Below are 23,989 nucleotides of genomic sequence, written 5' to 3'. Positions count from 1 at the left end.
TGAATTTCTCTATGAATCTATATATACAGTATATCTGCTTGTCAAAGATATGTATTCTCAAACATAGAGATAAACAAGAATGACAACATCCATAAAAAGAAATATCAATGTATATAGAGTAGAGTAACAACGCAATTACAAGATGAACAAAATCTCTGTATAATATAAACTGTACCTAAATATTACAGGATTTATCAAGTTTGAAAATGATGTAACATCTAACATTTCAAATCATAACATGCTAAAAAGTACAAAAATTTGGGATATTTTGAAAGTTTCGTAACAATTCATCTTTTTAAGTTTTTGCTAAAACTAATATCTATCTATGTATCTGCATAACCCTAACTCTCTCTCTCACTATCTCCATCTCTCTCTCTAGACATGGGTGAAACTACGGCGGTGGCTTCAGTTGTCAGTGAACAGAGCAGAGGCAAGCAACAACAGCACAACAGCAGTTGCAATTCTGATAATAATAATAGTAAACAACAACAAATACTCAGGAATGATGTTCTTTTTAGTGGTTTTTTATACAAGGTTTTTTATGTTAAAATGTTTATTTTCATTATTAAACTAGCTTCTTTATTATTTCTATTGGTAAGTATGTCATTTCTTTTGCAAGAAGCATTTTAAATTCTTTGATAAAGATCAATATTATAGTAAAGAGAAATTTTGATAAATGACAATTTATATTGACCACTTAGTAATGACTAAAGCTCGGCACCCGTGCCTGTAATCTACCGAACGGGTTTAAGTATGCCTGAATTGAAGTAAGAGCCGTAAAAAAGGCAAAAAAAAATTTCGTATGTAATCAAAACCACACAGAAATAACACAGCTATTTATTACCTAAAAAATAATAAGTAGTTAATTTTGAGTGCAAATATTTTTTTCTTAACTCGTCACCGCCCCAAAACTAATGCAATACTTGTACTTTTGTTGAAATTATTATTAAACCAAATTTGTTTGATTTTATCTTGTATTTTCATTAGCAAAGCTACTCTATAACTTTGTATGATTTCAATATAAAATTTATACAGATGATTTTTATAAAGATTCTTCTGTCCAAATAGCATCCAATCTATAACTAATTTGGTCCGTCGGTAATGCTAAAACGTATAAGAAACTAATTTTTCTTGTCATGATCAGCTTTTCCATTGAGCATCTACTCTATATATTCGACTGTCCGACTGTCTATCGTCTAAGGCTTAGTGGGAAAAAAATCATTTTATTTGGTGGTCTAAATATGTATATCATTTATAATATTTTATTTTTCATAATTATGGATGCTTTTGAACAAAGTAATAGTGTCTGACTGATTATGACGTAACAAAAAAAAAAGCCAATAAGAGGCCACTATAAATTTTACCATTGGTCAATAGCGTCCTCTCATTGGCTAATTTTTTTTTGTTACGTCATAATCAGTCAGACACTATTACTGTGTTCATGCTTTTCCTTGTTTGAAATAGCAAAATACTTTTTGTTAATTATTTTAAATGTTATTTTACATACAAATATCTAAATAATAATAAAACTTATCTTAAGGCATAAATCAAATTGTAAATATACTATAACTAAACAAATTTATCTTAGAAAAGTTGAAAGGTAATTGATTTGTTGTAAACTTTATATTTGCATTGAATGTAGATATAATATTGCATTGATTTTTGACACTTATTTTGTGTTAATTAAAAATATGCTGCTTGCTAGATCTTACATATCAAACAATCATATAATCATGGTATAAGGCCTATTTGTACAAGGTAATCATTTTATCAAATTATTCTAAGTAAATAATAGGTCAAGGTTAAGATATTTTACTTGTATTGACTTTTCGCCCACTTTGGATGCTGTTCTTCTTGTTCATAAAATATTGAGATATTTTAATGAGATTATGATACTAAACAACATTTTCTTGGCTTCCTAAGATTCGGATATAAAATTGAAATAATAGAGGGTGCAGAGGTTAAATAGATGTATTTTAACATGGTGTGGTGTGGACCCTGTGCCGACTTTCAATTGGGTCTATAAATACCAGCCATTAGCATTGGAAATATTAACACAGTCAAGTCGCTCAGAAGATCAGAAAGCAATTTGCTAGCAGAAGAAAAGGGTCCCGACCACTGGAACCAGGTACTGGTAGTTGTCTGGGTTATACATCTATATACAATACATTTATCATTCTGATTTAATTATTCAAGTTATCCATAATTATCTTCTTTTTATTCTGAACTATTTTGTACTAATATCGTTTTTATGTTTCTCTAGTGACTTTTTATAAAAGATTTAACTTTTCATTTGCCAATGCATAGTCTTTAATTTCTCACAAATTCTTATAGAGGTTCGGTATTTTTTATTCGGCATGGCTAAGAACCGGTTTTGATCTAGTAGAAATTATTTGGATTTTGAGCAATACTGGTTAAGGATATTATAATATCACTTTTGTGTCATTATTTCAAAAATTAAAAAAAACATCTAAAAACAGAAGAGATTCTAGTGGCTCTGAAACCAAACTAAAAATCGACATAACAGCTGCCAACAACAAATCTGACCAATCAAGTGACGATTATAAATCACGTGATTTATCCAGTGACCAATCAGAAACTGGTAGCACCCCAATTGGTGGTAATTCCAACCAATCAAAGCGCAGAAGTGACATATCTGATGGTCGTATAAAGATTGATATAAGTGAGGATTCAGGGAGTGAGGGATTGGTGAGAGCTAGGCTTGTTCAAACTGTTGTTTCTTCGGATGCTGAGGTTAGTTCTACTTACTATTTTAGATTTAGCTTACCTAAAAAGAGAAAATTCTTTATTAATCATAATAATCATAATTATAAACTATTAGGGTGAGATCATTTATTGCCTATTTACCAATTCATAGGCGCGAGCGAAAGGGTTGTTTTAACACCTAAATTATTATTAGATAGAATAGTTATAAATTTCCTTCCCCCTTTTAAGCTCCCTAAGAAATATACCTCCATGGGAAAACCCTGGGCACGCCCCTTAGACTGAATATTTTTACACATAGCATCTCTATAAGTATTCGCTATTCTCACTGACTGACTCCCTTATTCCAACAGAATAGATGCTTGCCGCTTTTAGAGGATATGCCCTTATTAGATTATTTTTGTACATACATCTTTTATTTAACATTTACCAAATATTGTAGTCTTTGAATCTCATATATATATATATGTGTGTAAATGTGTTATTCATTTTTAATGATATGTCATTTACACACCCAAGAACCTATGACCGTTTTCGGTCTTGTTTGTTTTAAAGGCAAACTACAGAAAATAAGATTGTTATATAATCTCCGTTTCATATGTCTACAATTGTCTTAAAGACAGCACTCGTAGTTTTTTGTCACGATTTTTATGTCTTTAGGTTCAGCATAAACAATGCATGGTCGTGATTGTAGACATTGATAAATAATTTAGCTTAACTGATAACAATTATCATATGATATTATATAACAGTAAAAGGATGTTTGTCTGTCTATCTGTGTGTACTGAAGAATCTCGCTAACCGCTGAGCTGATATGGTTTTCCTTTACAGTGAATTTCACAGGACCACCAGGGATGGTTTATAACTATTATAAGGGAAAATATTTTCATTTTACCCCCCCCCCCCCCATTTAAAATTTACCCCTACCTTTGGGGTGCCGTATTCACCCCCAACCATTAAGGGGGAGGGGGGGAATACACCCCTAAAATAAAAAAATCCCTAACAAAAAAAATTTTGCGCGCTTCGCGCGCATTTTTCATTCCAAACATTTAATAGTATTTCATTATTAGGTAGGTATCTTTTTACATTATTAAATTACCCCCAAAAAATTTTAACCCGGGGGTGTAAAAAAAATTTACCCCTGCCAAAATATTTCAAGGGGGGTAAAAAAAAGCGAGCCATTTTACCCCCCCCCCCAAAAAAAAAAAAAAAAAAAAAAAAAGTTTGTTAAACAGTTTTGCGTACCAAATTTATTCAAGAATTAATAGTGCATACATTATTAGGCATTAGTTTTATTATTTAAATTATTGAATGATTGTTAGCCTAGCATAACAACAGCTTTACAAAATCTTATAATAGAAACACTATAAATGTTGAATTTCAATTTTTTGGCAAGAAAGTAATATTTTTCTATAGTCAAAGTATGCATGACATAAGTATGTTAAAAAAATTGCGTACTTCGCACTTCAATTTACGACTTAGTGGACGCTACTTGAGGGGTGTATCACCCCCGGACACTAAAAATACACCCCTCCTTTGTTTGTACTACACCTTCTAAAGCTCACATCCCCCTTGATATTGTTTTAAGGGTGAGGAGTGTCAAAAGACACACACCCCTGCAAAAACCCACTGCACGCCACTGAATAAAAATTATATCTGTACTTAAATTTAATATAAAAAATTGAGATCATTTTTTAAAAATACTGCATAACTGTTAATTGTCATTTTCAAATCAAAATATATAACTATGCTAATTATGAACTTACTTGTCCTTCCCATTAAGCATTTTGGTGAGTCATGCTTAATTTGATGTCATGGCTATTTCTTAAATTTTCATGCTGAATTAATATCAAAATTATGAGCGCGCGCAAAGCAATGGATATACGTGGATATTATGGCAGTTAAGTAATTGTCGTCAATTTAGGTTGCTAACATGGAACTCATTTGTTAATCAGCTCGTTAATATAGTAGGGGGAGGGGTGGGGTAAATTCGGTTGGATGGGAGGTTTCGTTATTTTAGCCCGCTGCGAGTTTTACTTTTTTTAGAGAACATGAAAATATGTTGTAACATCCAAGTAACAATATATCCAATCGCTAAGCATACTTGTAAATTCTACTTATATATGGATTTAATACAAAATTTTCAGTTTAAAGCAAAGATATTTAGGGATAAGCCATTGGAAGATAAATGATTAAGTACATCCTTAGTGATGATAAACAAAGTACCACTTTTGTAGATTATGATTGTTATATTGCTAGCTTGAACCAACCAATCAAGATTTAGTGCAAATTTACTTTAGGTAATAGTATCATATAATGGCCAATGTCCCATCCCACCCTGGGTTATAAAAAGTGTTTAAGATACTTTATGATTATTCCTGAAATAACATATGGACCAAACTTTATGAAAAAAGAAGCTTTTTTCTAAAATACTGAATACTTGAAAGTAACATGATCTTTGTATGTATGTCTGTCCGTACCGAAGGATCTCGCTAACCGCTAAACCGAAATGGTTCTCCTTTACAGGGTAACTTTTTATAGGTCCTGGAAAGGTTTATAACTATTTTGGGGGAGAGTGTTACTACTCTACCAAGAGAATTCGCCCCTAGAAAAAAAATTGTTAAAAATTTGGGCGAGTTTTTCTTTCAATTTTAATCTAAAGTAATAATTGAGCTATCGAATTCCTCTACCCCTTTCTCAAGTACCCCTAGAAGACTCTAGCTTTTTATGAGCCATTTCATATTCTTGTGGACTTTTTCTAATGTGCCTAAGTATTTATATTATTTGTAATAATAAACAAAATATTTTTTACAAGCCAAAGCAAATTGTGTATTGCAAAAATATTTTGTAGTTGCTTATCAATACAGATTTTATCTCTCCCATTTATTATTAGATCATGGCTCTTTCATGATTGTGTACTTTAAAAAAATGTTCTAACTCAAAGTATAAATAATAAAGGTACTAAGAAAGAGAGGGAATGTCTGATTGAGCCAATATGAGAATCGCATCGGAATTTACATTGGATCTCATTGGTTGAAATTGTGTACACATTTTGCTACAAAGGCATGTTTTTTTTCATTTCATACATACATAAAAGTCAGCTGTAAACATTATATTTTCTTAGTAGAAAGCTTTGCGGAATCAGAATTAATTGCCCAAAAATTTCGTTTAAATTTGAAAGCTTAGTAACAAGGTGGATTCTTAAAAAAAAAGTTAGGCTGGCTACTCGCTGCTGAGGCAAAATTATTTTTGTGGAAAATCCTCCAAAATCGAATAAAAAAATTTACAAAAATTAAGTAAAATCCTAAAGTTTTATTAACATATGATTTTGTTTAATTTTTGTAGATTTTTAATGTGCTTTTGGATGATTTTTCACAAAAATAATTTTGCCTCACTATCGAGTAGCGAGTCTATAATTTCTTAAGAATCCACATCAGCTTGAGTCGAAAGTAAACAATACTTTTGTCTGCTAGAAATGTTCCTTCTTAGATTTGACGAAAAAAGGGTTCAGAATATGCTTCTATTCTTCTATTTCTATTGTATAAATAAATATCTTTAACTTTCAACACAAAAAAAAGTAGGATGTCTTCAATTGTTGTCTGTCTGTTTGTACAGTTCTGGTTTAACTGGTAACTGGTTTAATTTTTAGAAAAGTTAAATTAGTTTATGTACTTTTGTGGATGGTAGATTATACCTCCCCCACCCCCCTTCTTATTTTTAGTAGCGAAGCTACGCTATGATTCACTTTGTCTGTCAATCCGTCGGTAACGCTATGAGGGAAACGTGATTTTCTCGGCTCTTATTTAAGATATACAGCTGGAATTTTTAGGGATTAAACAATTTCACATTCCACATATTTCAACAAGATTTGTTCAATAATTGGGGTGCTAGATCGAATCCTAGATTTTTAGGTTTTCGGGATTTTTTTCGATTCTGCTCTATAGTGTTTTTTCAGATATCCATTCATAATTTTTGAGCTTCGAGACTTATGGATGTTCTAATCCTCGATATAATTTTAAGCACCCAATATTTTATTTTCATTATAGACAATATTCACACGGCAAGGAGTATATAACGCTATTCTTATCTGTACTGTTAGACATCGAGGGGAAATCGAACTGTAAATTTCATGGGTATCTTATACGTTGGCTCAAAAACTTTGGGTACTTTAGATTAGCCGGTTCCAAACTTTTTAACCAATAATATTAATCTACAGAAGCGGTGATTTGTTTATGATCATATCAATTTATCTCCATTGACTTATTCCTAGAGATCCCTGATATACAATAAATTTGCAATGTAGTAATCTAATCAGACAATATTTGCATCACAATACTCAAGCACTATAAAGAATTTGTACAAAGCCGCAAAAATTCAATAGCAAAGATTTTTTCTCGCATATCATATATTTATCAAAATGTAATCGCTTTTTCAATTCTAGGTAACTTAGTTAAGACTTAAAAATAATTATATATAATAAGAAAAAGTTAAAAAAAATTGTGGGGGATGGATATTGGAGGGGGGGGGGGTAATTTTTTTCTTTTTTGGGAGGTTGGTGGTTCCCTTTTTATAAAGTAGTTAAATACCTTCCCAGGACCTAAGAAAAGCTACCCTGTAAAGGAGATTCATATCGGTACAGCGGCAAGTAAGATCCTTCGGTACAGACAGACACACAGAAATCCTGTTACTTTATTATAAGGATATCAGTCTATATATGTTCATATTTTTTATCCAACTGTCTAAATTTCCTAATTATATTATTTCTAATATTTACTGCTGCTTTGTATGAACAGCAATGCTATTTATATCCAAGCTTTTATTACATTTGTCAAAAATTATTACACTAAATATACATCAATGGACGACCCACCAATTTCACCACCATTGAATTCAAAAACCTGAAAATGTAATTACTTTGCCTTTTGAAGAAAAAAAAAATTAAGTGTTATTTTATTCATCTTTGCATGTATATAATCTAGTTTCCAGTAGGGCTATGAAACAGATTAATATCCTCTGTATTATAACCTGTTCTCAGCTATTTTGAAAAGTCATGTACAGCAATGAATTACAGACAAATTACCACGAATATTAAAATAAAAATCTAAAAAATTTTACCAGTTATGTTAGCCCAGTCCTTTGGCCCTTCATTTAATATCTGCGGAAAGCTTTACTCCAGCATGAAAAAAAATCCGTGGGTTTCTTTCTTTACAAATACACAATATGAATATTATTCTTCAACTATAAATTAAACCAATCAATGCATATAAAATTTGGTAGAGAAATAAAGAATATTAACACAAAAAGAGAGAGAGAAAAGTTGATTAAGCTGTTTTAAGTTTAAAGCAAAATCTATCAAACATTTTAATCTTGAGAATTTAGTTCCTATAGTTACATTTTTCAATTTTTCATTTTTTTGAAGATATTAATAATTTTGTTTTGTTTTTAGACCAGATCGCTTGGTGATGAATTAGATTCTATATCTATAGGTAATACTTTATTTTACTTCCTCTAAATAGCCTCAAACAGCCCAAGAACTCATGCCAATGTTTCTTAAAGTTTAGGGTTAGATTTAAGAGGGGGGAATGTTTGTCAGAATCCTGGACCCTTGTCCCTGGTCAAACATGATAGTTAATAAACAGGCAATTTGTTTTGTCATTCTGGGTCTGTAAGTAATTAAGATTAAATCATGAAATATTATATACCTTCTAGTTTTAACCAGACAGGGAGGGGACATTGGATAGATAATTACATTGGTACCCAAAGTTTTTTTTCTATTGTTGGGTAACTTTGAGTAAATTTGTTGAATGAAATCCAAACTTTCCAACCAATGATTGAATCTACAGAAGGTTTAATTTAGTTTATCAACATAGGGGAAGTTTATTTAATTATTAAACATTTTCTTGTCCCTTAAGATCCCTAAACTTTAAAGCACAGCAAGTGTTCTGTAGATTTTAGATTCAGCAAATCTGTATGTTACGCTGATATTGACTTTTACACAGGTAGAAGCTTTTTTGTTTTTGTACCTAATCGTCTGTGTATTGTGTTGCAGAAGACGCTGCTTGGTCTCCAAACCCTTCAGATGATGCAGCCCCTTTCTGGAGCCCAAATTCTATTTTAAACAGCAGCCCTCCACCGCTGAGCCCTCTATATAAAGGTAACAAATTATATTTAGAAATATATTTAAATAATGTTTAAATGATCGGGTTTATTTACCAATACCCAATACCATGATTTGATGGAAATCTGTCTGTTTATTATTTTCTGCACTAAAAGTAATTATAATTGCTAGACTTTGTGAAGGAAAAGGAATCTTCATGTTGGTCTCAGAGTGTTTTTTAGTCTAATTTGATGGAGGTGGGTCACTCTTCCAAAACATATTAATTGAAAAAAAAGGCCCCATCTCCTACCATTCTAATATCACACTAACTCCTTGACTAACTCCACCCTCCAAAGAGAGATGGCACTTTTTCACTATTTTTAAAAAGATTTCCTATGGGCCTCTAGGGGCACAGCCGCTAATGAATAGTGAATTATTAATTATATCAAACTTATGTTAAATTAGGTGAAGGCCAGTTTTCAGAGAAGCATAATATTCAAATACAGGAAAGTAACATGATTTTAGAATAGTTTTTATCGCATCATATTATAGACAACTTTCCGCGGAAATAAAATGAAAAATTATAAGATTAAAATCCCTTTTGTTAGCCCCGAGGGGCCGAAGGCTCACGAGAATTTAGAGAGTTTTTAGAGTTTTAATGAGTTTCATGGAAAATTGTTTGTAATACGAGGCTAAACATGAGTTTTCATTATGGCTGGGAACCGGTTCTAATCCAGTGGATATTAATCGGTTTCGATGCCATACTGGTAATATCTATAAGTATGCAAAGAAAATCTAGAAAAAAAGCTGCAAATAGCTGCGAGGCGACAAAACTTTTCTATAGAGTAGCTTCGCCACTTACAAAGTTTAAAAACAATTATTTAGCTAGGAAGTCTATTAAGAGTAGACATGAGTGTTTATTTGTTTAAGGAAATGTTCTTAAAAACAATTATTTTTATTCTTTGTTTCGTAAAAAATAAATTTTAGTATAAAAATAATACAAAAAGCAAAATTAATCCTAAAGGACCTCGGTATTTACCAGGAGGGAGGGGGTATTGGGCTGTTTATTACACTAGTTCCAAAGTTTTATAATAAAGTTTTCTTATTCGATGGCTTAACAACTTTTCTCGTATTCGTTCGAATCCGGTGTATAGGAACCGGTTCTAATCCATACGAAAAAACTATGTCTAGCATCGTATTATATCCAGCTTTCTACGAATATAAAAATGTACAATCATAAGAGTAAAACCAGTTTTTTTAGCCCGAGGTGCCGAAATAACTATTATTAAATTTTGATTGGTTGGATTATTAAGTTGAGTGTCCAAACGTTTCAAACACTAATTGTAATTCTAAAACAGGGGTAATTGTGTGTATTATCATTGGGAATTACATAAATTTATCGGTCATTTATCCCTTTAGATCCCTGAGTGGATAGATATACGTAGGAACGTACAACCAAATAAAATCATAGAGCAGCTACTCTCTTTTTAAAATCTAAAATTTAAATGTAGCTTGCAGTTCAAAAGCGTTAAAAATTTTCAAATTTGTTACAGGGTTTTTATTTTAATATTATAAGGTTATATGCCTTTCAGACTAAATTTAAAGATGTAAACCTATTTCTGGATCAACGAAAACCCAAAAACCCCCTTCCCCCTCCAATTTATGATATTTTTTAGAAGTTTTTTAAAACTTCTCCGGGGCTCATTAACTCTTTCTACGGGGTACCTTCATGTAAATTGTTTGTGGTCCAAATGTACATTAAACGAAACAATGTGTGTATTCTAAAATATTTTTTACAGTATTCAAACATACATCTCTAGATTAAGTTTATTTCCGAAAGAATACAAAACAAGGATGTCATACATTCAAACTAGTGCATCTATTGAACCAGCTATTATATAAGAATCAGATTATGTCAAAAAATTATCCTCTAACTTTTTGTCTTTATTTTAAAAAATAAAATTTATCCCACCTCAAACGTGGTCGCTAGGTAAGTATCTGGGGTCTAAAGGTATGAGAAATGGCCGATAAATTGATGAAAAACTACCCCTTCTGAAAATTAAGATTAGTAGTTGAAACTTAATAAACCAACCAATCAAAATTCTGCAAAAGTTCCCAAAGTGGTTTAGCCAACAAATGAGAAAACGTTATTATATAACTTTGGAGACTAGTGTAATAAACAGCCTCTTCTTCTGAGCTGCTAGTCTAAAAAAAAAGATGTATTAAGTTTATTTGTGTATTATTTTCGCTCAAATAAGTAAGCTCATCAATTAGAATTAGAGTAGCTGTGCTCTGTTTAAAATGACAGAGATAAATGCACATACAGGAAATTGTGTGCACTAACATTTTTAGTGACGAAGCTACTCAATAATTCACTTCGTCTGTGCTGTGTATCCGTCCATCAGTTTTTTTAGTCTGTAAAGCCCAGGGAGAAATGTGATTCTCTCGGCTGCTATCTAAGGTAGAGCATTGAGGATACCCTATAAGCTCATACCAATAGCAAAACTAATTCGGAAAATATACGTGTTTTTCAGCTGTCGTTGGGGGGCAACGAATCGTAAAATTGACGACCTCTCCATTTGCCCCCCAAATATTATTTTAGAATTAAATCACTTGTTGGTTATACCATATTCCTGATACCCTATACCAATGAGCATTTAGTAAATATAATTTACTTGGTCTGTCGGTCTTTCCTTCTATTAAGGAAAATCCCCATGGTAATTATTTAGCCTTTGAGTCACTTTCTGTCCGTCTGCTATGGCTGTCATTAACGATAGATGACTGAAAGATGTGCATTGCCAATTAGCATCAACTCTAAAACTAACTTTATTCATCCGTTTATAATATAGCAGAATGGAAATTAATCTATTCTATACCTCACTTTGTCTGTCCGTCTGTCTGGCTGTTCTTATATAAGATAAGCTTATAATTTGATTGTTTATATTTAAGAGATGCACTACTCATGAATATTGTCATCCTTGTTTTTAAAGATTATTTTCTTAGATTTATAATTTAATTTATATGAAGCTCGGGATTTAATAGAAAGCAATGAAAATATTATGTGTAGTTCATGGCCGAGATCAGAGAGAGGAAAAACAATGAGATGTATATTACACTAGTCCCCAACGTTTTATGATAACGTTTTTATTCATTGGCTTTACAACATTGGGGACAGTTGATGAATTTTGATTGGTTGGTTTATTAGGTTGAGCGTCTAAACGTTTCAGCCACTAATTTTAATATTACAGAAGGGGTAATTTTGTGTATTAACATCAATTTATCAGTCATTGTCTTATCCCTTTAGATCCATTAGTTCATGGCCGTAATAAGTACTTTTTTTCTTTTTACAAAAACAATATCAAATATTTTTACCATGTTTTTCTCAATATATTGTGTTAAAAAATATATTTTTTCTTTAATATATTTTACACTTTACAGAATAAATAAATCTAATAAAGCTAGCACTAAAGCCAAATTTGATGAAATTTCGATAACCTATCCTTGTAACAAGACGTCCATCTTTCTTTTTGTAGCAAAGGATCTCGCTAAACGCTGAGCCGATAGGGTTCTTCTTTACAGTAAAGCTTCTTATAGGTCTAGGGAATGTTTAATACTATTTTGGGGGAGGATACCTATCAAACGTTGCTACTTGTATATTTTGTTATAGATTCATTATATAGGAAATTAAATAAAAGTTTTGCTATTAAATCGTAGCAAATCAATCAACCTAGTCAAGTAATAATACGTTCTGACAATTTCTTGTATGTCCTAAATATATGCAGTAGCTGTGTTTAGAAATTTGTGCCCTAAGAAAATGGGGACAGCTTTTGGCCTACCTATTCTATTAACGTCATAGTAGTTGGAAAGAAAAAGAAACCCCCTAGAAAAGAGATAGGATATAGTATAGGATATTTACTGACGTCAATAGAACGAATTTACTTTTTCTTATTTCCTGAGACGTACAAACCCTTGTTATAGAAAATATTTGCTTTATAAATTATGTTATCGTTATCTATCCTATCTTTCAGTGCCTCCTTTCATGTGTTATTCCTACAACGCAGGGATCTAAAGGGATATGACAGTGACTGATAAATTGTTGTACATCCCAAATGATAATATACAAAATAACCCTTTATGTAGATTACAATCAGTTTGGACACTTAATGAATTAAATAATCAAAATTCAATAAAAATCCGCAAGGTTGTTAAGCCAACGAATAAGAAAATATTCTTATAAGACTTTGGGAACTAAGTGTAATAAGCAGCCCAATATCTCCTCCCCTTCCCTGGGTACAACGCGTGTTGTCATTATTAGGCCTATATATATTTTTCAGGGGCGTGCAAGGGGGATGTTGACACACCTTTGTCAATATCAAGGAGGCTTATTAATCACACCTCTTAGAAAATAGTAGGAGGTGTATCAATATCCCCTAACCCATCTCCATTCCAATTTTATTTTATTCTTATTACGATTACCATCTTGTCTTCCTCCTGAAAGTTATACAGCCGATTTTTATTTTTTAGGAGTGTGTACAGTACACATTTAGTAAGCTAAACGCACCTCCCTAAAAAATTCCTGTGAACGCATCTGAATGTTTGCTTTAGCATAGCAACATTACCTTTGATATCTTCCCCTTGGGGGATTTTTTTAACTCGCAGATATTTCTACAGAGCTTAGATTCCCTAATAATTTTTGAGCTTTTAAACAACTAAAATAGATTTAGGATATACGTGGATATATTGACAGGGGAAATTTGTCGTCAATTTAGTTTGCTAACATATACCTAATTAATAGAAGGGGAAGGAATGGGGTAGAGGGAGTGGATGGTGGGTATCGTTATTTTAGCCAGCTGTGTGCATCACTCATATATTTATAGTACATGAAAAACTGATGCAGCATCCAAGTAATAATATGTCTATTAGGAAAAATGTGTTTCAATCCCAGTAGCATTTGATTCCAGTCATATGAGCATGAAAATTATTTTTTTCTTCATAATTAAATTATTTTCTAACAGGTTTTTTAACTAATTTTTATATATTTTATTTCTAATGTGCCTTTTTAACTTATTATTGTAAAAAAATTATATTTATGTATAGTTGCATCCTTGTTTTTTTGTTTACGCATAAGAAACATGATTTTGGGGATTAACACCATTTTTACTACCTTGTACTACATATGCTTGCATGCCAGGAAGGGAGGGGACATTGGGCTGTATATTACACTAGTCTCCATAGTTTTATAAAAACGTTTCCTTATTCGTTGGCTTAACAACTTTTGGAACTTTTAATTAAATTTTGTTGGTCCCTTACAGTGTCCAAACGTTTCGACCACAATTGTAATCTACAGAAGGGGTAATTTTGTGAATAATCATAAGAGATGTACATCGATTTATTGGCCATTGTCTTATCCCTTAAGATCCCTGCTTGCATGTATAAGGGAATTAACTTTATAAAAAATAGTAATTGCATAGCAGTGGCTGAACTTTTTATCTTCACTCTTTGATCTACAAATTCTAAACAATTTAAATATTTCTTTCTAAAATTTGCACTTACACTATTTTTCTTTTGCATTAGGATTCATAGATTAAACCCTTTTAGCTATTACTTGTATTCAGAGGCGTGCATAATGGGGATGTAGGAGTGTACACCCTTTACACTCCCCTTGAGGGGGGGGGGGAATCTACACCCTGCTGAAACACCCCTGAAACAGTCAATTAGGGATGTGGAGTTGAGGTAATACCCACTAAAATTTAGGGGGTTGTGTAAAAAAAGTTAGCTTGGAGCCTTATTTCTCTTTTTATGATTACGTAAGGAGGTGTATTTACCCCCTAACAAAAAATTACACTGCTTTTGTTGGCTGTATGTATTACACCCTATTGATTTTGGTTCAAGGGGGGCTTCAAAATGAGACATGCCCTGTAAATTACAATTATCTATAGAGAAGCTCTACTTCCTAAAACTTTTACTCAGCTGTTTTGATGTAATATGCCGTAAATCTTATTTGATATTTCAACTATGCTCTTTGGTCGACTAGATTATTTTCAAAGATTTGTGCAGTACTGATTATGCTTGAATTTAGAAACAATGAAAATTACTATGTAAAACCGCACTTCCATTCTGCCCCGCGTAATTTTTGCTGGATCAAAACTGGTTCTGAGTTTAATAGAAATTACCCGCGAAAATGTAAATGAAATAAAATTGCACTTTTTTTAAGGGTAAAGTTCGTCAGTAAAAATATTGTTAAGTGGATGGGGATGAAAAAAGAGCAAAATAAACTAGAAATTTTTAGCTTAGTAACAAAATTGTATAATTGTACATTTTCAATTATGCAATCTTTTCAATTATTGGAAATTATCCTTGTTGACAAATCTAATCTGAACATTATGACCTTGAAAGTTGATGTGTGTATCTATAATGGATGAAGAAAATACGTGGATATTATGACAGGAGAAAAATTGACGTCAATTTAGGTTGTAATTTCCCCTTGCTTTTATTGGTCGGGCTTTTTATCCAGTAGGAGGGGAGGGAATTTAGTAAAGGACGGGGATTTGAGAGATCGTTATATTAGCCCGCTACAGAGTTCACTTTATTATAGAACATGAAAATCTGGTGTAAGATCCAAGTAATAATACATCCATTGTGTATCTATATTGAGCTGCATTTTGTTAAAATTCAGGTATTTACAAATATCTACAGGATTGTGGGTGTGTCTGTGGGTGTTTGGGTGGGTCTGTGGGTGTTTTGGTGGGTCAGTGGGTGTGTTATGTGCATGTTGGCGGGTATGCTGGGAAGGAGGGGACATTGGCTGTTTATTGCACCAGTCCCCAAAGTTTTATACGAACGTTTTCTTATTTCTTGGCTTAACAACTTTTGGGACTTTTAACAAAATTTGATTTGTTGGTTTATTAAGTTGAGTGTTTCAATCATTAATTGTAATCCACGGAAAGGGTAATTTTGTGTGTCATAATTGGGGATGTATTGTACATCAATTTATCGGCCACTGTTTTATCCATGCGCGGATATGTGAGTTCTAAAGGGGATAGTGACGATACAATGATAAAATAAAGTTTAAGAATTTTTTTGTAAAACATTAGTATCCATAAGTAGCGAAGCGCAAATATATAAAACAAATTTTTATATTAACAAGAAAAATTAACATGAGTTATCATTTATTTTTCAGAATGTTCGACTCCTAAGTAAGACATTCGATAAAGAGGCTTTTTATTGCTTCCATTTTCCTTTTATGATAAATAGATAAAAAGTTCTTTTTCTATTTATCTTGTATGTATGTATTTCATATTGTTCAGGTGGGCTATCACTTACTATTTTGCAATATACAAAATAAGAAGGGATCTAATTGAATAAGACAAAGTTTGATAATTGAGGAGGCAAATTTGTGAATAATCATAGGGGATGTTCATCAATTTATCGGCCATTGTCGTATCCCTTTAGATCCCTCAGAAAATTTTGAAAAGGGGAAAGTGCTGAAGTAATAATCTTGTGTTTTTTGAGTTAATTTAGCGGAATTTGTGGCACACCCATTGTTTGGGATATAAAGCATTATTTATTTACTTGTTTGTTTATCTAATGTATATTTCATGTCTTTCACTATACCATAAATCCATACATTATTTGATAAAAAAAAGTTTTAACAATTACTAAGATTAGAAAATAAATTTTACCTTTATTAATCTAAATCCTCAGAAAAGGGTTATTTTTTCATTACAATTAGGTGTGTAATAGTTATTTAGTATTATAGACAGCTTCCCGTGGATATTAAAATAAAAATTAATAAGATAAAGTGACATTTATTTTATTATTTTTTTTTTTTTCATGGAAAATTATCTGTAATACGATGCTATACATGATTTTTCAGTATCGGTTCTAATATTCATACTTCAATGAAAATATTTTACATATTTAATTTTTAGATTTTCGTAAGGGAAAGGTTTGATTAATTTTTTGTTAAAAATCATATATTATTATCATGAGATAATACAAATTTTCCTAATAGTCTGTTACCAAGAAAAAAGAAAACATTACTTTCTAAATTAAGTTTCTTCAAAATTATGTACATTCAGGTAATTTATCTTTGCAATTTTGCCTATTGATAATTTTTGTAACACCCAGAGAATAAGTGCAGCCCTGGTGAGGCTTAAGGTCAAACATTTCAAACTTTATTTTAAATAAAATAATTAAAGAATTGAAGTTTGTTCCTGAAATGTTGACAAATGAATGTTTATGTGCAATAATTTCCGCACACTTTCATATAATACTGTCCCTACAAACCAAAAAATCCCCTTCCCCTTTGCTTTACTCTAAGGGCTTTGCCTAAAGAGGTGATCAAGAAGAAATTAAGGTGAAATTCGTAAAAGGACCAAGGAAATCTCCTGCAAAAAAAGGACCAAGGAAATATTCTGCAATAAAAAAAAATGGGTGGGGATTTTTTTTGTTTTTGGGGGGGTTGGGGGTGTCCCATCCCCAAAGAAAATAGCTTAAAACCATCAGAGGACCAGTAGGTATAATCCCTGAAAAGTAGAGCCCAATCGGTTCAGCGGTTACTGAGATCTTAAGCTTCAGACGGACAGACAGACGGACAGACGGAAAGACATCGTTCTACTTTGTATTATAGATAAACAAACACATAAACATGTTACTTTCATACAAGGATTATACAATTTTGTAAATTTAAAACACGACACGAATGTGATAATACGCGGAAGGGAAAGTCCACCATGAATGTTATTCCTTGTTTCAACTTTTCAACAAATTATTTCTTTGTTAACTTTTTTTCTGAAGGGTAATCAATCAAAACTGATTGGATATACGCACTTATATCTTGTTGTTATTATTCCAAAAATAATAATGTTTGTTAGAATTTTACATTTTAGGTAAATTTGTAAAAGTTTTCCTCAAAGTGCGAGTCGAGCACAGAAAAACCCCTCCTCCTTATTTTTAAGTCTCAGAAAACGCGGTGGTATAGAGCTACACTACATATATAAGAACAAACTTCTCCATTAGATTATATGTTTCTCAATTCTTATTTTTGGAGTTTCTGTACATTTTAATAAATTAAAAATGAGGAGGGGGTCAGTTTAGGTTAGGTTATATTGAGTACTGGTTATCTCCGCAGGGTTAAAGCCCCAACCTGAAGGGCTAGGATTAGGGAAAATCTGATCCCCTCTAATTTTCAATAATTTTTTTTAAAGGAGGGAAGAATAGGGGAGGTGTTCGGTGTTTGATTGGAAGTTTGAGGGAAAGCAACAATTTATTATGGCAAAATTTAATGATATTTCAAGGTGACCAAACTGTCAACAACTTTCTATTTCAAATTTTATCAGGAAATTTCACTTTTAATAGCTAATTTTTGACAATCTATCAATAGGCAGGCAGCAGAGATATAAATAGATAAGACAATGTATAATAATTTGTTTTCCAGTATGGCTTCGAAATCGATTAATTTCCGGTGGATTAGAACCGGTTCTCAGCCATACTGGAAATTATGAATAGCATCGTGTTATACCCTGATTTCTACGAATATAAAAATGTACAGTCATAAGATTAAAACCAGTTTTTTTCACCATTTCTGGGTTAAAAACGGGTTTTAATCTCCTATTTGTATATTTTTATATCCGCGGAAAGCTGTTTAAAATACGATTTGATAAACAACTATTATCCTTGCCAGAATGAATGTCAAATGTGATGTTAAAGTCATGACTTTGAAAATTTGTTAAAATATCATGCGGTGGCAAAAAATGCCAGGGATCTAAAGGGATAAGACAATTACCAATGAATTTATGGGCAACCCCAAAGATGATCCACAAAATTACCCTTTCTGTAGATTACAATTAGTTGTTTATCCGTTTTGATACTCAACTAATTGAACAAACCAATAAAAATTCAAAAAAAAAGTCCACGAAGTTGGAAGGCCAACGAATAAGAAAACGTAATTAAAAGACTTTGGTTCCTATGTAAAAATCCAGCCCATTGTCCCCTCCCTCCCTGAAAAAATGCAGACCTAGGACATAATCGGTGCTATCAACAAAAAAAAAGTACATTGCACTAATTATTTTTCATTCAGATTTTTAAAAATCTCTCAACCCGCTACTGTAGGGTAATGAGCTCGAATCTCGGCTCAAACCACGTCATAACTAAAGACGCTTAAAGTTGGTCTACTGCTATTATTATATTACTATTAAAAGTATGGGGAATGCCTTGCTCTAAAACAGTCGTTACCCATTACTATGCACAGTTGGGTCTTTTAGACAAGGGTCGTGAAATCTATGGGTTTGTTGTTAGTGTGTTATCAAACGTACGTCCTTAAAACTGTTAATTAGGTAAAATAATCTTTTAATGATCAATATTTTTTGTCATGCTTCTTTATAATCAAACGAAATAACGTATCTATAAACATGTTAGAGAAAAGATTCGCACATAAAAGCTGTTAAAAAAATATTTTTAATATTAATAATAGATATTAATATTAGTAATATATACTTTAAAGACAAGTGTTTTATTTTGATTTATTGCACTGATAAGTGTTGCTTGACATCTGTGATTATATTCACTGTGCAAAACTATGCAGGACACTAATGCAATAGGGAAAAATAAATCACTTTAGAGTTTTGTTATCAGGAGAAAATTTAAGATTGCTTTATTTAATACTAGTAATTATTTTGCCCCTGTCCTGTGAGGGAGGGTGGGCAGGGGTTTGGGATTTAAATCTAAGGTTTAAAGTTGCTCAAAAAAAGCACAAGAATTTTGATATATAGGTAGGGAGGGGACGTTGAAGTGTAATGTACAGTGGTACTATGTAACCACTTTATCTTATTCGTTGGCTATAAAACTTTTTTTATTGTTTTTTTTCAATTTAGTAGTGTCTAAACTTTTTACCTACAGAAGTAGCAATTTTGTTTATGATCATTGGGGATGTCTATTGTTTTATCTCTGTAAATATGTGACATCCTTACATTTAATAAAAACCTTATATTTATTAATAAAAGTTTTTGCATCACTAAAATTATTCATTTTCATTTGGTGTATTTTAAAATGGCTCCTAGGAATAGTAAAATCTAAAAAGCTTTAAGTGTATATTTAAGCAGGGATCTAAAGATTACAGTTTGTGGTTGAAACGTTTGGACACTTAACCTAATGAACTAACAAATCAAAATTTTAGAAAAGTCCAATAAGAAGTTTATTAATAAGAAAATGATATTATAAAGCTTTGGGGACTAGTGTTAAATAAACAGCCCAATGTCCGCTGCCTCCCTGATATTTAAGAGCATATTGCATTACCTAATATTTTCATTCTATAGTTCAACAAATCAGACAGTACTATATAAATATCACAAATAACGAGGATAAAATTATTCAATAACAACGCATCATATAAATATTATGAATATAAAACATATTAGAAAATATCTAGTTTTTGCTTATATTTATTTCTTTGATGTTGTTGATACTTCAAATAGCTAGATAAGATAACAGTTTAAAGCGACGGACATACCAAGTCAATTTAAGAGTAGCTTCGCTACTGACAACTTTGCAAAAATGATTTTAGTCATGGCGAGTCTAAAAATAAACACCACAACAAAGCTTTTAGTTTCCAAGAATTGCGAGTATATGTGTGCAAGGATATGACAATGGTCGATAAATTGATGCACATTTCTGATGATGATACACAAAATTGCCCCTTTTGTAGATTACAGTTGTTGATTGAAACGTTTGGACACTCAACCTAATGAATCAAACAATCATAATTCGAGTCCCTGAAATTATTAATCCAACAATGAATTTGGGAACTAGTGTAATAAACAAGCCAATGTCCACTTTATCCCTAGTATACGTATATGTATGTATGTTTTGGTATCAGGGTTACATGGATAATTTAATTGATAGTAAATTTAATCTAAATTTGGTGAAGAATTTAATTATCTACCTTAATATCTTATATTTTAAAGAATTAATAGGTATAAACCTCTATAGTAAAGTCCTAAAAATAAAACTTTACTATAGTTTTTCCTTCAGTCTTATTTTGTTGAAATCATGTTACTTAATATGTCAGACCCAAGAGGATATAAAACAATCTCGCCGGGACTCAACCCCAACACCCAAAGAATCTCAAAACAGGTAAAGTAATAGTTATTTATCGCACCGTGTTATAGACAGCTTTCCGCGGATATTAAAAGGAAAAATCAGAAGACTGGTATCAATTTTATGATACATGATTTTTCAGTATGAATAAAAACCGGTTCTAATCCAGCGAATATGGACCGGTTTCGAAGCCATGCTGGAAAAATGTTAAAACTTTACTTTGTACAGTTTTAATTAGAGGATGATTGTTATAAATGATGAAAACAATTGAAATTAACTATCAGACAATGAAATTCAATCTTATTTAAATGAATAATCATTGATACGAGACAGGGATAAGTAATACTACAAAAATTATCATTAGCGGCGGCACTGGCCGTTAGGGAGGTGTCGGGTTCGAGTCTTGACAACACTGTGTCATAATAAAGAATCTGACTATTTGTACCTATCGCTGTTATGTCAAGCTTTAGCTTGAATACCTTGGTCAGTAAGCAGGCGCAGCTCATATTAGCATGCAGGATAAGGACTTCCAAACACACTGGTCGGGTTGGTTGGTTTTCTATTTGGTATTGCTTAATCTAAATTTCTTAGGTAAAAAGCAACAAGATCAGTTTTTTGTTGTTATCTTAGGGTTTTAAGATTTATTTGATCAGATTTATGGGAGCTTATTTCTAAACCTTTTTAAGGGGTAATAAGCCAATTATACAAATGAAAGTTTTTCGAATTGTACCTATGGTATACTTTAAAGATATTTTCTATTTAATTACTTTTTTAAAATCTAAAATCATGTAATTTTGTTATATATTTTTATTATTCTTATTCCTTTTGATGATTGAAATGTTTAGATAATATGTTGTATCAAATTACTATTTAAATATGTAAAAGAGTTAGAATGTTAAGCATTTATCTAAATTCAATCTTTTGTAACTTTTTTCATAGTCTTTATTGTTATTTTAATGATTTTAATTAAACAGGGATGATATCATACATAAAATCGAAACTCCAAATAAATGACTTTTAAAAATTTTATGAGTCTGATTCTTAAAATAGACGTAAGGATTAATTTGTAACATGTATTTTATTTGAGATAAACAAAAATCATATGAACTAGCTTTAAATTTTTGAAGTTCAGACCTTAATTAAAGAAAAGCTTTGCTAAAATAAACGAGAATTTTTTTAGTATTGTAACTTTCTCTTATTTTCAGTGACTTCGAGAGGAGCTTTGAGTTTAAAACTGCCTTAATTCAAAAGTAATAAAAAAAGCCCTGACTTAAAGTAAATATTGATATAAAGTTGTATACAATAATATTACTCTGGATTACAGGGTGAGGAATAGTTAATTATTGCATCGTATAATAGACAGCTTCCCGCGGATATTAAAATAAAACAGGTTTTGGTAGCCACGAGGGACCGGGCGAATAAACCGGTGTTCAGTAACAGTTTAGACATTTATTTCAATCTTCATGGAAAAGTAATACGATAACTGGTTTTAATCCAGCGGATATCAATCTGTGTCGGATCCATACTGAAAAAATAATTCTTCCCCAAATCAAAGACAGGATATCTAATAATCTATCTTGCAAAATGATTATTACTGTTATATAAGTGTATGTATAATATATCTATATGGGAGATATGTTTATCTAAGAATCCAATTTAATCACCAATTATAAACTTTTATACTGTTTTTAAGTCCTAAATTGGTTTACTTGTAATACATTAATAAGAAATGATACAGTTTCATGGAGATTAAGTTTTCGAGACTTTAGCAAAGCTTTCGGTAAATTTCAAAATACTTCTTAAAGTCTAATAGTTATTACAATTCTATTTAACTATTCTATTATGCCTGAATATTACTATAACTAAACTGTATATATATATTATTTATATTTAGAATCTCACCGACTTCCACTACAGATAGGATTCCTATTGAGATAAAACAAGATATTCCTATACAAGTTTACGCTACAAATAAACAAGAACAAGACGATTACAAAGGAGCTAAGGATTTAAACGCCTTGCTTGAAGCTAGAATTGGCAGTCTTAACCAGGAATGCACAATAGAAATATTAATTAAACACAGAAAGAGCAGAGAGAGAAGTAGGAAAATAGGCTGTTTATTACACTAGTCCCAAAAGCTTTATAATAACGTTTTCTTATTCCTTGGCGACTTTAGTAAATTATGATTGGTTAGTTCTTTAGGTTGAGTGTTCAAACGTTTCAACCACTAATTTTAATCTACAGAAGGGGTAATATCATCATTTGGGATGTGCTACAATTTATCGGACATTATCTTATCTCTTTAGAACCCTACAGAAAAAGCCTGTTTGTAAACCAAAACTTACTTTTTTAAATATAAAAACTTAAATTTATCTAGATGAATTCTAATTTATAGTCCTATTATCTTGCAAATAAAATTTTACTGTGCATTACAAAATAGAATAATCTATCTTCTACAGCAAGCCAGCAAGTGACAAGTCATTCTGTATCCTATTCTAGACAGGAGTCTGGCGGTAACCAGGTTCAATATTCCAGGTAAAGTTTTTGGGTTGTTGGCACTATTCAACTTAAACATGTATGTCCTTTTGTCCTTCAGTCATTCCAAACAGTAGGCTGATGATAATCAGGTCTAATGTATTGGTTAGAGTTTAGGTGGTGTTTGTTGCTACTACTTGATTTAAACCAGTCTGTCCTTATGTTATTCTTTTTCATATTCTAGACTGAGTCTTTCTTAACTTCTAGACTAGTTCAAGAAACTTTAAAGGATTTAGCACATTACTATTTCTTATACTTCTTTATAAATGGTTATTCTTGTTTTAGTGAGGAGTTCAGTGCACTTGTACAGAATCCAAATTTGAAAAGACAAGAATATAGAACAAGGAGTTCAAGTCAAACAAGGACATCTAGTAGTCCAAACAGACCAGGTATAATATTTTCTTACATACAAAGAGTTCTAGTCAAACAAGAACACTTAGTAGTCCTAACAGACCAGGTAAACTCAAACAAGGACATCTAGCTTATCTAAAACGCAAAGTAAGATATTCCTAAACATACAAAGAGTATAGAACAAGG

The 23,989-nt window shown here is 31.5% G+C and overlaps 1 protein-coding gene across 1 annotated transcript in view; it reads left to right on the top strand.

Annotated features, from left to right (window-relative positions):
* The window catches only part of LOC145324158 (uncharacterized), a 46,728-nt gene that overhangs the window by 19,832 nt on the left and 2,907 nt on the right, over window positions 1–23,989 (top strand). Inside the window, exons 12-21 of the mRNA XM_080166785.1 lie at window positions 380–500; window positions 2,481–2,754; window positions 8,171–8,210; window positions 8,774–8,878; window positions 9,287–9,327; window positions 20,889–20,953; window positions 22,812–23,017; window positions 23,224–23,246; window positions 23,358–23,452; window positions 23,738–23,841. Of these exons, the coding sequence (XP_080022911.1) occupies window positions 380–500; window positions 2,481–2,754; window positions 8,171–8,210; window positions 8,774–8,878; window positions 9,287–9,327; window positions 20,889–20,953; window positions 22,812–23,017; window positions 23,224–23,246; window positions 23,358–23,452; window positions 23,738–23,841 (1,074 nt within the window). The remainder of the gene's footprint in view (window positions 1–379; window positions 501–2,480; window positions 2,755–8,170; window positions 8,211–8,773; window positions 8,879–9,286; window positions 9,328–20,888; window positions 20,954–22,811; window positions 23,018–23,223; window positions 23,247–23,357; window positions 23,453–23,737; window positions 23,842–23,989) is intronic.

The sequence above is a fragment of the Acartia tonsa genome, chromosome 7 (genome assembly GCF_053477335.1).
Source record: "Acartia tonsa isolate MP-2025a chromosome 7, ASM5347733v1, whole genome shotgun sequence".
Classification (NCBI taxonomy): domain Eukaryota; kingdom Metazoa; phylum Arthropoda; class Copepoda; order Calanoida; family Acartiidae; genus Acartia; species Acartia tonsa.
This window is presented reverse-complemented; position numbering and strand designations above follow the sequence as displayed.